The sequence below is a fragment of the Gouania willdenowi genome, chromosome 1, assembly GCF_900634775.1.
Source record: "Gouania willdenowi chromosome 1, fGouWil2.1, whole genome shotgun sequence".
Lineage (NCBI taxonomy): Eukaryota > Metazoa > Chordata > Actinopteri > Blenniiformes > Gobiesocidae > Gouania > Gouania willdenowi.
Genome location: NC_041044.1, coordinates 8,868,533 through 8,884,672, shown reverse-complemented (window position 1 = coordinate 8,884,672; position 16,140 = coordinate 8,868,533). Strand labels below are relative to the sequence as shown.

Below are 16,140 nucleotides of genomic sequence, written 5' to 3'. Positions count from 1 at the left end.
GGACACTGTGGATATGATAATGATGTTTCAAAACAGCAGAGTGGATAAAGCTAACTCGCAACCAGCCCATGCTAACAGAGCTATCAGACCTAGGGAGGATCCTGTTCCCTTTGATAAGCCAACAGGTGCGAGTTTGTCCTGGATTACCCTGGGAGCTAAGCCGCTAAGCCTAAGAAAAAGTCATATCCACTTCAAAGGCTAACGGGCCGAGCAAAGCGCCCTGATATCAATAATGAGACAGACTGGACTGCACTGCCTTCGCAGACTGCAGCCTCAACATCAACTCCCTTGTCTGCCCAGGCACAAAAGTGGACATCTGTTAAAGACAGGAGCATCCCCAAATCAGAATCAGAATCAGAATCAACTTTATTGACCAAGTAACGCATTGAATACACACGAGGAATTTGTCTTGGTGAACAAACCCAGTTTCATGTAGAATTGGATAATCAATTTGCCCCACTGCTGAATGACCTAGGATCTGCCTCTAATGAGGTCAACACACAACCTTCTGGAACTGCGAAGACTGAAAGTGCTTCAGGAAAACAAAAGCAACATGGTAGGCCAAAGCAACAACCTCACACACTGATAGTGAGAGACGTTTCTGTTATAGATGCTCAGAAGATTTTTTGCAGCAATGTGAAAGTGATCTGCTTACCTAATGACACAGAATCAGACCTGGCTGACAAAATCTTGCATATTGTTGCAGATTACCCACATTTGAAAAATGTTGTGATTCATTTTGGATTAAATGATTTAGCCAAGGAGGAGTCTGAGGATCGGGCAGTCGTCCAGGGCGGGGGCCTTGGCGATCTGATCCCCGGCTACAGAAGCTAGCGTTAGGGACGTGGAATGTCACCTCTCTGGCGGGGAAGGAGCCTGAGCTTGTGTGCGAGGTGGAGAAGTTCGGACTAGATATAGTCGGTCTCACCTCGACACATAACAAGGGCTCTGGAACCAGCCTTCTCGACAGGGGTTGGACTCTCTTCTACTCTGGAGTCGCCAATGGTGAGAGGCTATACTTCTTGCCCCCCGACTTAGTGCCTGTACGTTGGAGTTTACCCCGGTAGACGAGAGGGTAGCCTCCCTCCGCCTTTGGGTGGTGGGACGGATCATAACTGTTGTTTGTGCCTATGGGCCAAACAGCAGCTCGGAGTATCCACCCTTCTTGGATTCCTTAGAGGGAGTACTGGAGAGTGCTCCTTCTGGGGATTCCCTCGTTCTGCTGGGGGACTTCAACGCTCACGTTGGCAGCTACAGTGAGACCTGGAGGGGCGTGATTGGGAGGAACGGCCCCCCTGATCGGAACCCGAGTGGTGTTTTGTTGTTGGACTTCTGTGCTCGCCACAGATTGTCCATAACAAACACCATGTTCAAGCATAAGGGTGTCCATATGTGCACTTGGCACCAGGACACCCTAGGCCGCAGTTCGATGATCAACTTTGTAGTCGTGTCATCGGACTTGCGGCCGCATGTCTTGGACACTCGGGTAAAGAGAGGGGCGGAGCTGTCAACTGATCACCACCTGGTGGTGAGTTGGCTCCGATGGCGGGGGAGGATGCCGGTTAGACCTGGCAGACCCAAACGTATAGTGAGGGTCTGCTGGGAACGCCTGGCAGAGTCTCCCGTCAGACGGAGCTTCAACTCCCACCTCCGGGAAAACTTCAACCATGTCTCGGAGGAGGCGGGGGACATTGAGTCCGAGTGGGCCATGTTCCGTGCCTCTGTTGCTGAGGCGGCTGATCGGTGCTGTGGCCGCAAGGTAGTCGGTGCCTGTCGTGGCGGCAATACCCGAACCCGTTGGTGGACACCGGGGGTGAGGGATGCCGTCATGCTGAAGAAGGAGTCCTACCGGGCCTTTTTGGCCTGTGGGACTCCGGAAGCAGCAGACAGGCACCGACGGGCCAAGCGGAGTGCAGCCACGGCGGTCGCTGAGGCAATAGCCCGGACATGGGAGGAGTTTAGTGAGGCCATGGAGAACGACTTCCGGACGGCTTCGAAGAGATTCTGGACCACTATCCGGCGTCTCAGGAGGGGGAAGCAGTGCACCGTCAACACTATGTATGGTGCGGATGGTGCGCTGCTGACCTCGACTCGAGACGTTGTGGATCGGTGGGGGGGATACTTCGAAGACCTCATCAATCCCACCAACACGCCTTCCAATCAGGAAGCAGGGCCCAGGGACCCGAGAGTGGGCTCTCCTATCTCTGGGGCTGAGGTTGCCGAGGTGGTTAAAAAGCTCCTCGGTGGCAGGGCTCCGGGGGTGGATGAGATCCGCCCGGAGTTCCTCAAGGCCCTGGATGTTGTGGGGCTGTCATGGCTGACATGACTCTGCAACATCGCGTGGACATCGGGGGCAGTGCCTCTGGATTGGCAGACCGGGGTGGTGGTCCCCCTTTTCAATTATAGAGGGATCACACTCCTCAGCCTCCCCGGTAAGGTCTATTCAGGGGTACTGGAGAGGAGGGTCCGCCGGATAGTTGAACCTCGGATTCAGGAGGAGCAATGTGGTTTTCGTCCTGGCCGTGGAACTGTGGACCAGCTCTACACCCTCAGCAGGGTCCTTGAGGGGTCATGGGAATTTGCCCAACCAGTCCACATGTGTTTTGTGGACCTGGAAAAGGCATTTGACCATGTCCCTCGGGGATTCCTGTGGGGGGTCCTCCGGGAGTATGGGGTATCGAACCTCCTGATAGGAGCTGTTCGTTCCCTGTCTGACCGGAGTCAGAGTCTGGTCCGCATTGCCGGCAGTAAGTCGAAATTGTTTCCGGTGAGGGTTGGACTCCGCCAGGGCTGCCCTTTGTCACCGATTCTGTTCATAACTTTTATGGACAGAATTTCTAGGCGCAGTCAGGGCGTTGAGGGGGTCCGGTTCGGGGGCCTCAGTATTGCATAACTGCTTTTTGCAGATGATGTGGTCCTGTTGGTTCCAACATACCGTGACCTTCAACTCTCACTGGATCGGTTCGCAGCCGAGTGTGAAGCGGCCGGAATGAGAATCAGCACCTCCAAATTCGAGTCCATGGTTCTCGACCGAAAAAAGGTGGAGTGCCTTTCCGGGTTGGAGATGAGGTTCTGCCCCAGGTGGAGGAGTTCAAGTACCTCAGGGTCTTGTTCACGAGTGAGGGAAGGATGGAGCGAGAGATCGACAGGCGGATTGGTGCGGCATCTGCAGTGATGCAGAGTCTGCACCAGTCCGTCATTGTGAAAAGGGAGCTGAGCCAAAAAGCAAAGCTCTCGATTTACAGGTCGGTCTACGTTCCAACCCTCACCTATGGTCATGAACTTTGGGTCATGACCGAAAGAACAAGATCACGGGTACAAGCGGCCAAAATGAGTTTCCTCCGTAGGGTGGCTGGGCTCTCCCTTAGAGATAGGGTGAGAAGCTCAGTCATTCGGGAGGGGCTCAAAGTAGAGTCGCTGCTCCTCCGCATCGAGAAGAGCCAGATGAGGTGGCTCGGGAACCTAATTAGGATGCCCCCTGAACGCCTCCCTAGTGAGGCGTTCAGGGCACGTCCCTCCGGAAGGAGGCCCCGGGGAAGACCCAGGACACGCTGGAGAGACTATGTCTCTTGGCTGGCCTGGGAACGTCTCGGGGTCCCCCCGGAAGAGCTGGAGGAAGTGGCCGGGGAGAGGGAAGTCTGGGCCTCCCTACTGAGGATGCTGTCCCCGCGACCCGGAAACGGCTAAGCGGGAGAAGATGGATGGATGGAGTCTGAGGATTTCACCCATCTGCTAAAGACTGTTTGCAGCCTAAAGTGTTCATCAGTGGCCCGATACCCCCAGTCCGCAAAGGAGATCTGAAATTCTCAAGGATTTACTCTCTGAATACATTTTTGTCTTCGGCTTATGCTGCCCTTTCACTAAATTTTATAGAAAATGTTCTTATTTTTTGGTAACATTGTCATCTTTTTAGAGCAGATGGACTGTGTCTAAACAAGGCTGGATTGAAACTTTTCAGATCCAGCTTATTTTACTTCACCAGTCACACTGCTATCAGTCCTGATAAAGACAGAGGACAACTTGTACTATCGTAGAACAAAACAGCAAGGAAAGAACATGGAGTCGATGAGCTTCCAGCAAGAAATCAAAATCACCAAAATGAAGAGATCAACCTAATCCCCACATCTCAGGACCCACCTGCTTCAACCCAAAATTCACCTACTTCCACCTCATCCAGCTTCTCTCCTACCCCTGCCTTCTTGAATTTAACTGCCCAGATGAACGAGCTGGTTCTGGCTGGCACAAGACTGACACTCCACCCTTTACCCCACCATGGTCCCATCTTATCTCCTCTAAAGAACCAATCTGCACCACCCATCCCTCCTCGACGATACCAGGACCAGGATAACTCTTCTCCTCAGGCCAGCTGTGTTCATCTTAGAGCAACACAGGTCTGATGTGTGCTGGGTCCGGACTGCAATACCTCTATTTTTAGGAACAACCAGAAAAAGTCAGGGCCTTATGGAGTTAATGCAGCTTCTTTAATTCCTGTGGTGACAGGTAACACAGGTAAAATTGTGAAATTAAAGAAAAACAAAAAGCTTAATAGAGTTGACTCCTATAACATGTCATCCAAAGAGTCCACTAGTGTCTCCAGTAAAGTCTTTTAAAATTAGCTCTTCTTAATGTTAGATCTCTTGTTAACAAATCACTACTAATTAATTATATTATTTTGACACATCATTGGACTTTTTACTTGCCAATGAAACGTGGTTTCAGTAATACTATTCTCAACGAAAGTGCACCACAAGATTTTATTTATTTCAATAAGTGTCATACTTGCAGGAAAGGTGGTGGAGTTTCTGCCATCTTTAAATCAATATTTCAGCGCAAAGAAATAACATTTGGTGATTTTATCTCCTTTGAATATATGTCGTTCTTACTTATATTCTGGAGAATTCATGGATGAGTTTGCTGAACTGCTGTCAGTTGTATGCACTGAATACAACTTTTTAATAATAACAGGTGACTTAAATATTCATGTAGACAGTAACATGGACAATACTGCCAAAGAACTGTATGCTTTAATGGACACTTTTGATCTTATACAGCATGTGACTGGTACGGCACACACTCAAGGTCACACTTTGGATCTGGTTATCTCTAAAGGTGTTGATATCTCTGCTGTTGATGTAAGAGACTGAGCTCTATCTGATCATTTCTGTGTCTTTTTTGACCTAGAGACTGTAACATCTGTTCCCCTTACTTCTGTGTGTTTAAAGAAAAGGTACATAATTGACAACACGTGCACAGTTTATGGAAGCCATAGCAATGACACCAACCTTGAGTGCTGAGACAGTTGATAATCTTTTGGATGAGTTTAATACAAAAGTCTATAATGTCATAGATGTGGTGGCTCCAATCAAAACTAAGAGAAAACCAAACACACAGAAAACACCTTGGAGGAGACTGAGATAATGCAGAATTTGAAATCTGAGAAGAGCTGAGCGTAAATGGAGATCAAAAAACTCCAAATTCATCTAAAACTATCTAAAATAAGTCTGCAAAAAAAAAAATCAATGATGGCTTGTTCAAAGCAAGGTAGCAATACTTTTCTGAAATTATTGCCAAAAATGTCAACAACTCTCGCACATTGTTTTCTGTAATTGAAAAGCTCACAACCCCCCCAGATCAGATAGCCCCTGAATTACTGTCAACTAGAAAATAAAATGAATTTGCTGTATATTTCAATGAAAAAATACAATCAATAAGGTCAAACATCAGAACAAACCAGCAAAATAACAAAACCACTGAGGGATGAGTCAACTACAATGTTAGAGTTTATTACAGTGAACCCAAAAACAATAGAGGAGACTGTTCAGCAGATGAATCCATCAACGTGTTGCCTTGACACAATACCCTCAAACTTCTTTAAAACTGTTGTAAAGTCAATTGTCACTGATTTGTGTCAGATAATTAACTGCTCATTCCAATCAGGCACCGTACCAAAATCCCTGAAAGTAGCTGCTGTGAAACCTCTGTTAAAAAAGAGAACACTGGATGCCTCTATACTGGCTAACTATAGACCAATCAGCAACCTTCCATTCATGGCCAAGATCATTGAGAAGGTGGTCTTCAACCAAGTGAGTCAATTCTTAACATTCAACAAAATATTTGATAAATTTCAGTCAGGTTTTCATTCTCATCACAGCACAGAAACTGCTCTGATCAAAGTGATCAATGACATAAGGTTGAACAATAATTCAGGAAAAGTATCTGTTCTCATTCTATTGGATCTAAGTGCTGCATTTGACACTGGAGATCATACAATTTTGTTGCACAGATTGCAAACATGGGTTGAACTAAATGGAAAAGTAATGCAATGGTTTAAGTCATACTTGGAGGAGCATTGGAAACTTTTAATCTGACAGATTACCAATGTCCTGTGGGGTTCCTCAGGGCTCTGTTCTTGGACCTCTTCTGTTTAGCCTTTATATGCTTCCTTTAGGACAAATTTTACAGAGCTGTAAGGTTGATTATCAGAGCTACGCAGATGACACACAACTATATCTATCACTGAACCCAGATGACTATGGTCCCATTGAGGTGTTGTGTGACTGCTTAGAAAAAAGTAAAATGCTGGATGAGTGAAAACTTCCTTCAACTAAATCATGACAAGATGGAGGTGATTGTCTTTCGTAACAAGGAAAAGAGGACTGCTATCGATCCTATTAGATCTCGGAAGCTAAGCAGGTCTGGGTCTGGTTAGTAGTTGGATGGGAGACCACTGAGAATTCCAGGTGCCACAGTGGGGTAGTAGTCACCCCAGTGGTATCTGTCATTGTTTCCTTGGGCAAGGCACTTCACCCACATTGCCTAGTATGATTGTAGTGCGTGAGTGCAGTGTTGGTGGTGGTCGGAGGGGCCGATGGCGCACTATGGCAGCCTCGCCTCCGTCAGTCTGCCCCAGGGCAGCTGTGGCTACAACAGTAGCTTACCACCACTAAGTGTGGAGTGAAAGAATAATGCCTAAATTCTGTAAAGCGACTTTGAGTGTCTATGATAAAGTGCTATATAAAATTAATGCATTATTATTATCAACGAGTATCTTGAGTCTCGATCTTTAAAAGCTAAAGACCAAGTCAAAAACCTTGGTGTTCTGATTGACTCAGATCTTACATTCAGCAGTCAGATCAAATCTACCACATATACAACCTTCTACCACCTAAAGAACATCTCCAGAGTGAAAGGTTTAATGACTCAGAAAGATCAGGAGAAACTGGTCCATGCTTTTATCTCCAGCAGACTGGACTATTGTAATGGTCTTCTGACAGAAATCCCACAAAAAAGCATCAAACAGCTACAGCTGGTTCAGAAAACTGCCAGCAGAGCTGAAGTCAGCATCCAATGTGAACATTTTTAAATCAAAGTTTTTTCTCTACTGCGTATGATTAAGAGGGAGATTTTTGGTCATGTTGTTGATGTAATGTGTTTGTTGATGATTTTGATTGTTTTTTCTGATGATTTTAAATGTTATTGATTTTAAGCTGATGAATGTTTTATCATGTAAAGCACATTGAGTTGCCTTGTGTATGAAATGCGCTATACAAATACATTTGCCTTGCTTTGCCTTACCTCTGGCATAGAGCTGACTAACAAAAAGCAGTGTTGTTTTTCAGACATATGTACTGAACTTAAAGCTGCTTTCTGGAGTTACTGAGAGGACATCTTGACGTTTATTAGTTAATTAGTCTTTCACTCAGTTTTTATCAGGTGAAAAAACAATTGACAAAAACAGTCTTTAAAATAAACACTGAATATGGGGAAGTACTAGTTCAATATGTCTATTATGCAATGCATGACAAAGGCAACGATCGCAAATTAAATATAAACAAACAATTTGAAAAGTGCAATATTAGAGATTAGAACACGTGTCAAACTCAAGGCCCGGGGGCCAAATCCGGCCCTTTAGAGCATCTAATTTGGCCCGCAGGAGAAAGTAAAAATGACAGAAAAAACATGTATCGTTGTGTAAATAACAAAATAATTCAGCTGTAGATATCTCAGCCCCTCCAAACACACATGGATACAAATTGACCAATTTCCAGCAAGATTTTTTATCTCAAATTGATGAAAAAAAAAAACTATTTTTTTTAAATCCTGCAAATTTCCTTAAATTATTCTACTAAATTGAAATACAAATGTTCATAATATCAAGGAAATGTAAGTGAATTTAAGTTTAAGGTCACTTAATGCTTAGATATTGTTTGTCTTTTATACACTTTATATGTCATTGATACCTGGAAGTGCAAATGAGGATACATTGATGTTGAAATTGCTCTTTTTCCTGCCTATGATTTGTGGCCCACTTGGGGTTAAACTGGTCTCTATTTGGCCCCTGAACTAAAATGTTTTGACACCTCAGTACATTGTTAGGGCTGACACAATTAGATCTCTTATTTTCAATTAATTCTTGATTTTTTCTTGTGCAAACATCAACTTTTCATGATAATGTGTTTCTTAAACAGAAATCGAGAGAAAGAGTAGCTTCCACCAGGCAGCAGATCTTTGAAGCGGTTGGCTGGACTTTCCATCTGATGCCGACATGAAGTGTGTCTGTGTGAAATGGATAATGTCCTGCTCCCACACTGTGGTGTTCTTTAGATGATGTTTAATGCATGAAAACTCATTTTGCCTCCCACACACCCACACACACTGATTGGTGCGTTTCCACCCGGTTGACACAGCAGCATCCTTTGCACAAAGGCACTGCTCGGTTTAGCATAAAGAAACTATCGGTATTTGTAAAAACCTTAAAGCATAAAAAATTCTCTGACACTGAAACACAAACAAATATTTCTTTCATGATTACACGTTTACCATGATATGTCTTAAATTATGGAAACCACTGATGATAAAAGTAGATATAGGCTACCACTGAATAAATAAAATGCAGCTTCATTAGTGGGATTGTGCATCCTGTAACCAAATGTAAGTTCTGATGTGCATTTATGATCAAATAAAGCATGTACTATTTCCTCCAGGTCCCTGTGAACAACACATTCTCCCCTTTCCCTGAGATAATTTTGAATTATTTGTGAGTAATCTGTAAACACACTGCCATATTATTTGAAAGTACTTCCATGTACTTTTGAAGGGAATAAAACCACAATAAATTAAAAGCAGCTCAAAACATAAGAATATGGCTCCAATCGGCCACAATGGCCTACTGTTCAGTCATGCTGTACCATTCATGCTCTCAAAACGATAATATTATAGATTCACCACGAGGGGGCGTTAGAGCTGTTGGATAAATAGAGCACATTAGGAATATCTGGTGAGATTAAAGGGCATGTCGAGTTTTTATTCATTTTTAACTCATCACTTTGTCTATCTGGAATTCAATAAGGTTTTGTGTGACTTAAGATGCTTTTTTATAACATGCCATACTATTTTAAGGACCTTAAAAGAGCAAAAATTATGTTTTAGGACTTTTGAGGTGAAAGTAATGGTACTCACGCTACTGTAATTGAGTTACGTTTATGGGTACTTTTTGAGTATATTTCTAAATAAGTAATTTTTAATTAAATGCGTTTTAAAAGAAATAAAGTAATTAGTTATATTTCGTTACTGAGTCATTATTATTTTTATGTGATTATTTTTTTATTTCCGTTTCATGGTTTCTATAGTATGTTCTTAGTTGTGCCATTTCTGATCAATGCCCAGTTGTTGTCTTAAGAGTTCAGGAAGGATTTTCTACCTATTATGTTGTTACCCACATGACACATTTGGCATGGCACTACTTTAGAGTTCATAAATATATCTATACTTAGAGCCTGAGATTTTTTATTATTATTATTATTATTATTATTATTATTATTATTATTATTATTATTATTATTATTATTATTATCATCATCATTATTTTGAATTGAATTCGTTGATGTTATTTTATTTAAAAAAGAATGTACATTTTGACAAACCTTTTATTTTATACAGATGCCTTGTGGAAAATAAATTGTGCAATATTTTGTCACTTCCTTCTTCAGATGTTTACTGTATGCAAGGGAACCGTGGGAAGATTTAATTCCAAAAATAACCATGTGGGGTGAAAGTAACTATAACTTTTACTTTGAGTAGCCTACTATTTAACTGAGCTACTTTTTACTTTACTTGACTATTTTATGTATGACTTGTAGTTGTACTTGTGTTCAATTTTATTCAAGTAAGTACTTCTACTATACTTGAGTATCAGTATCTTCACACCAAGGTCATTATAGGTAAACCTCGATGTTTCAGATATGATCTGTATTCCAGTAATTGGCTGAATAAGGAGACATATTGTAAACTCAATAGGATAAAGGTTTCCAGTCAGCTTAGTGGGTTTCACTTAGAAAGCTGCAGAGCTTCGTGTCGCGCGCGGCTTGGTTTAATCCTCTTATTAAAGCGCACTGTGCGTGTGCGCGTGCGTGTGTACGCGCGGAGCGGGGAAACTGTCAGCATCATCATCATGTCTGTGCAGATGATGGAGTGAGCACCGGGTCAGTCTGAGCTCAAACCCAAACTGTCCCTCAGAAATGCTTCCACACGACGGCGGAAAACCACAGAAGCCCCGCCGGGTGTCAGAGCCAGTGTGCGGGGCTGACCTCCCCCCGCTGCCGCTGCCGACACGCCGCCTGAAGAACCGGGACTTTGGTCTGAGCGCGAGGCACCGGCGGCCCGGGTCCGCCCCGGAGCGGAGGGTGAACTGTGTCCTGGTAGGAGACGGAGCTGTGGGTAAAAGCAGCCTGGTAGTCAGCTACACCACCAACGGATACCCGGCGGAGTATGTGCCCACAGCGTTTGACAACTTCACCGGTAAACCACACACACACACACACACACACACACACACACACACACACACACACACACACACACACACACACACACACACACACACACACACACACAGTCATAACCTGTAACTAAATCATTAGGTATTTTAATTACACTAACAAATACATTCTATTATTTGCAAATATCTGATGTCAAATGGAGACACGAGATGAAGTCCAGTGTGTGTGTGTGTGTGTGTGTGTGTGTGTGTAAGCTCAGACCTCGAAGAAGCATTTTTATATAAATCAAAATAAACCAACAATAGAATAAAATAGAATAGAGCAGAGATCATCTGAGGGTCACATGATCAACATTCATGTCAGCATTAGAATTAGGACCAATCTGAGCATTAATACACGAGTGTTTGTTGTCGTTGTCTTTTTGTGTATTTTCTTGTATCTTTTATTGTTTTTTGTTGCTGTTTTGTATATTTATTGTCATGTTTGTGTTATTATGTTGTTGTTTTATATAATTTCTGGTGATTTTGTATTTTGTTGTAATTATGTAGTCATTTTGTTTGTTTTTATTTATTTTTGTTGTCCTTTGTGATTTTTTCTGTAACTGCGTGTGTGTTTTGGAGTCATTTTATGTGTTTTTTTGTGTATTTTTCTGTCATTTTGTGCGTTCACTTTGGGTGTCGCACAAAATTAGACCGAGGGCCAACTGTGGTCCCCAGGCCGCCAGTTTGAAAAGATGAAGTCTATTCTGTGTGTGTGTGTGTGTGTGTGTGTGTGTGTGTGTGTGTGTGTGTGTGTGTGTGTGTGTGTGTCTTCTGCTTCTTCACCAATGAACAGGCAGTTTTTATTTTAAGGTTGCTTCTTATTCATGCGTCATGCAACTTCCTGTGTGTCACAAAAAGTAACAAACAAAGTCATTGAAAAGTCACTGTACTCATGTACTCTGGCCTGTACTCATAAGTCACAACACCAACTGAATCACAATAACTTTATTGATCCCAGCTGTAAATTACTTTGTTACAGAGGCTCTAGAAATATTGTAAATGAAAAGAAGAAACACAAAACAAAGAAAAGAAAACATACATTATTAAGTAAAAGACTGTTAATTAAATAAGGTTTAAATACAGGTGCACACATTACAGTAAATAAATAAATGTTAATACAAAAATACAAATAAAATACAGATATATACAAGAATGGAGAATCTGTCAGGTTAAAGTGAGGAGTTGAACACCCAATGTGCAATAGTAGAGCAACTTTAAAATCATACTGACGTACAGACTTGGTTTTTGGTGAACTTCTAGCTCTTCACCTGGGCTAGAGCTCCAACATGTTGTTGTTGTACACTGTCTGCTGGGTAGTGCAAAGACAACTAGAATATTTGCATTTCCTGAAGAAAATGCAAGTGAGGATGCAGGCGCTGGCCCGCGTTGCACTGCATTAGCTTAGCATTTACTAGCATTAGCATAGTATCAGCTAGTTTTATAATTAGCTAGCTTTAGCATTAGCCTAGCTTTATCATAGTATCAGCTAGTTTTATAATTAGCTAGCTTTAGCATTAGCCTAGCATTATCTTTAGCCTAGCAAGCATTAGCCTAACATTAACCTAGCACTAGGCTAGCATTAACTCGAACATAGCATTAGCCTAGCATTAGCACTAACCTAGCATTAGCAATAGCGTTAGCCTAATATTAGCATTACCTAGTATTAGCACTAACCTAGCAATAGCATTAGCCTAATATTATCATTAACCTAGCATTAGCATTAACAATAGCATTAGCCTAATATTAGCATTACCAAGCATTAGCACTAACATAGCATTAGCAATAACATTAGCCTAATATTAACATTTACCTAGCATTAGCACTAACTTAACATTAGCAATAGTATTAGCCAAATATTAGCATTAACCTAACATTAGCACTAACCTAGCATTAGCAATAGCATTGGCCTAATATTAGCATTAATCTAACATTAGCACTAACCTATCATTAGCAATAGCATTGGCCTAATATTAGCATTAACCTAACATTAGCACTAACCTAGCATTAGCAATAGCATTGGCCTAATATTAGCATTAATCTAACATTAGCACTAACCTATCATTAGCAATAGCATTGGCCTAATATTAGCATTAACCTAACATTAGCACTAACCTATCATTAGCAATAGCATTATGCCTCCTGTATCCTTACTAATAAAAGCACGTTATATTATTTGTTCTATAGACATTAGCTTCCTTCACTTCATTGATGTAAACAAATAATGTAAGTGATGTTGTGTGATCTTCTCAGTGATGGTTGTGGTCGACGGAAAACCATTGAGAGTGCAGCTCTGTGACATGGCTGGACAGGTAAACCTTTCATTTACTCTCAAACACTCACAGTAAAGGAAACATTAACCAGTTAAATAACACACATAAACACATATGTACAACTTATTATACACATCTGTTTATTCCATCCCTTTCTTCTCTTTTTAAACTCCATTGCCATTAAAGAAATGGGGGCTAGTTGATGGATCTATGAATGTAAGTAATCAATAATCACAGTTATTGATTTTAGAGCTAGTTCCTTCTACAGCCTGCCTTTAATTCTATGGATTTCCTGTTTTAGTGGCTCTTTATGGCCCCCTACAGGTTTAAAGTATGATTGTTTTCCTTCTCATGTCGCCCACTGTTTCATCTCACCCTCCATGTGACTTTTTCATGCATTATATCTAATATATTTTCTTACACCTGTGTTAAATATTAATTGTTTAATATTATAAACCCTCCTAATCCTTGACAGCAAAGCGGATCAACTGGTGGCCCGTGGGCCACATGTGACCTGTCTTTACTCCATTAGTGGCCCAGCTCTAAAAAAGAAAAACTCATGTCTGAAAGCTCAGGGAAAATAACATTTTTCATTACTGTAAATTTCTGTTTAAAGGTGGAAATTCAGTAACTATTTTCATTTCTGCTTACATTTAGTATTTTATAACATCAAACACTATTTCACAGGTTCTTCTATTTTAATAATTCAAATAATAGATAATTGAAGTAATTTTTTGACGTACATCTCAATGAAAACTTTTTTTTATGACATACATTTGCATTAGTTTCGAAACTGGCTCAAGCTTTGTTTTAAAATCTGACCCAAGTGAAAATGAAGTCAAATGTCTTCACTCATTGTGACAGGGGTCTGCTCGAGCAAACTGATTTAAAGCCTCTACTTAAAGATAGTTTGGTAATTATTGACTCAAAATTCAATAACAAGTATTATTAAGAAGCATACAAGCATTCACAAATCCATTTTGCTGCATTGAAAACCTATATTTAATTCATGTATTGTGGCAGTAAAGTGTTCCTTGAATTAAATTTTGGTTTTCAATGCAGTATGTGTGTGTTAAGTGGGGGGCGGATTGAGGATTAGAAGGAAATAATACTACTAAAAAATAATAACGATAGTGATCATATAATAAAATATTAATGATAATTGATTTTCTGTTAAGGTTCCGTTAAAGAGTCACACACAGACAAATGATCACGCATGTAAATGAACAACCACCTTAGGCTCTTATGCTAACGTGTATCTGTGATAGGAAGGCGTAGCCTCCAGATATAGCCCATACCAGTAGAAACCTGAAACTCATCCCTTCCTCATTGCTGAGGTGGACGTTCTAACTAGGCTTCTCTATCATTGTGAATCCAGGATGAGTTGGAGCGCCTCCGCCCGCTGTGCTACAAAAACGCTGACGTCTTCCTCCTGTGCTACAGCGTGGTCCGACCCTGCTCTTTCCGTAACATAACCAACAAATGGCTCCCTGAAATCCGTCAGCACTCCCCAGATGCTCCCTTGGTCCTAGTGGGTACCCAGCTGGACCTGAGGGAAGACGTCCAGGTTCTGATCCACCTGGCGCAGAACCAGGAGCGTCCAGTGGGTACAGAGGAGGGTCAGCGGCTGGCCCGAGACCTTGGTGCAGTGAGCTTTGCTGAATGCTCTGCGTTGACCCAAAAGAACCTGAAGGATGCTTTTGATTCTGCCATCTTGGCTAGCATCCAGCCAACAGACAGTAGCAGTGTTCAGCAGCAGAGGCTGACCCTCAGGAGGAAGACACCCGATAAAATCAAAAGCCTGTCAGAGGTCTGGTGGAAGAAGATCAACTGCCTGATGGCAGATTAGAGCGGTGAACGCAAGTCAACAGCTGCAAGATTACAAGCCTGAGAGGAAGGACTTGGTAGATTGGGTTTGTTTTAACCAAACAGATGGTACTAGACAGGGAAGGATCATGACAACACATCCACACACAGTTCAAACAGCAGCAATGGGGACAAGAAAGGTCGCTTAACTGGCAGGGGAAGTGTTAACAAGCCTAAATAATCCAAACCAGAACCAAAACTTTACTGGTACAAATTGTGCTGCACATTGAAATTTTACATCCCCAGAAACCAGGGATCCACTCAGAGTGATCTCTTAATATACAGTATTTATCTAGGTATTTTATAGATTAGGTATTCAATCTGCCATCATTAACAAACAGTAATCCCTGACATTTAAGGGACACTAGTGATGGGCTTGTGACTTCCCTGATCAGTAAAACTGAGCTTTAGAGTATATTAAATGTGAGACATACTTCTTTGACAAATGAACTTTGGTTTCCACCAAGCAGCGCCGCATCCCTCCCTGGTTTTCTAGTCAGTTGCACATCATGTGCCGTCTACAGTACATGTTGCAGGGGATGCAGTTTAGATGAAATGCAATGCAGAAGCTAGCAGATGAACTTCAAACTAAAAGTAGAACCACTTTGGTCAGTTCCTTCAATGAGTTTGTTCAAGCTCTACTACTTTTGTACACCATGAGTGAAAAGGAGAATAGTCTCAGAGAAACATCTGAGAAATTGATTTCCTGACGTTTTTCACTGTTGCTAACTTAATGAAGTTAAAAACCAAGTTTGATTGTGTTCATTTCTTTTGCACTCCATCATAAGCACTCTGATTGTTAGTGCATTGACTATTTATTTATTCATATTTAATATATTTTTGCCTTGCCATGCCCGATTATTGACTTCAAAGCCTTTAATAAAGTATTTTCCATTTACTTTTGAGATTGTTACTTTTGTCCTATTGTTTTATAACGACATGATAGGAAAAAGTGAAATTGTAATTGCTGGAATACAGATCTCTGCTGTCTTGATCTTTTGAAGAATATTGATAGTCCTAAAAGAATAGGAAAGAGTTGTATTGGCTCTCTGATACACCAGGCTGACAGAATGAGAGGAACAAAGACAACTTTCCATCAGTAAACTCATTTTAAAAGCAGGTGTCAGAAACTAAGTGTGCACAGTTAGTTCTGGTGTAATCTCTGGGTAAGCTGGTGATCACCTT

At 41.8% G+C, this 16,140-nt stretch overlaps 1 protein-coding gene across 1 annotated transcript; it reads left to right on the top strand.

The window, feature by feature from the left end:
• Positions 1 to 10,434: 10,434 nt before the first annotated feature.
• On the top strand, positions 10,435 to 15,528 carry LOC114462782 (rho-related GTP-binding protein RhoU-like). The gene is made up of 3 exons (XM_028445763.1): positions 10,435 to 10,797; positions 13,070 to 13,128; positions 14,468 to 15,528. Exons 1-3 carry the CDS (start codon positions 10,518 to 10,520, stop codon positions 14,936 to 14,938), a joined length of 810 nt encoding a protein of 269 aa, XP_028301564.1. The 5' UTR covers positions 10,435 to 10,517; the 3' UTR covers positions 14,939 to 15,528.
• Positions 15,529 to 16,140: the final 612 nt, after the last annotated feature.

Excerpts from the sequence above, each read along its gene's own strand:
- LOC114462782 (XM_028445763.1), top strand. The coding sequence starts at position 10,518 with ATGCTTCCACACGACGGCGGAAAACCACAGAAGCCCCGCCGGGTGTCA. Across the intron at positions 10,798-13,069 it reads AGCGTTTGACAACTTCACCG|TGATGGTTGTGGTCGACGGA; the intron begins GTAAACCACACA and ends TGATCTTCTCAG. Across the intron at positions 13,129-14,467 it reads TCTGTGACATGGCTGGACAG|GATGAGTTGGAGCGCCTCCG; the intron begins GTAAACCTTTCA and ends TTGTGAATCCAG.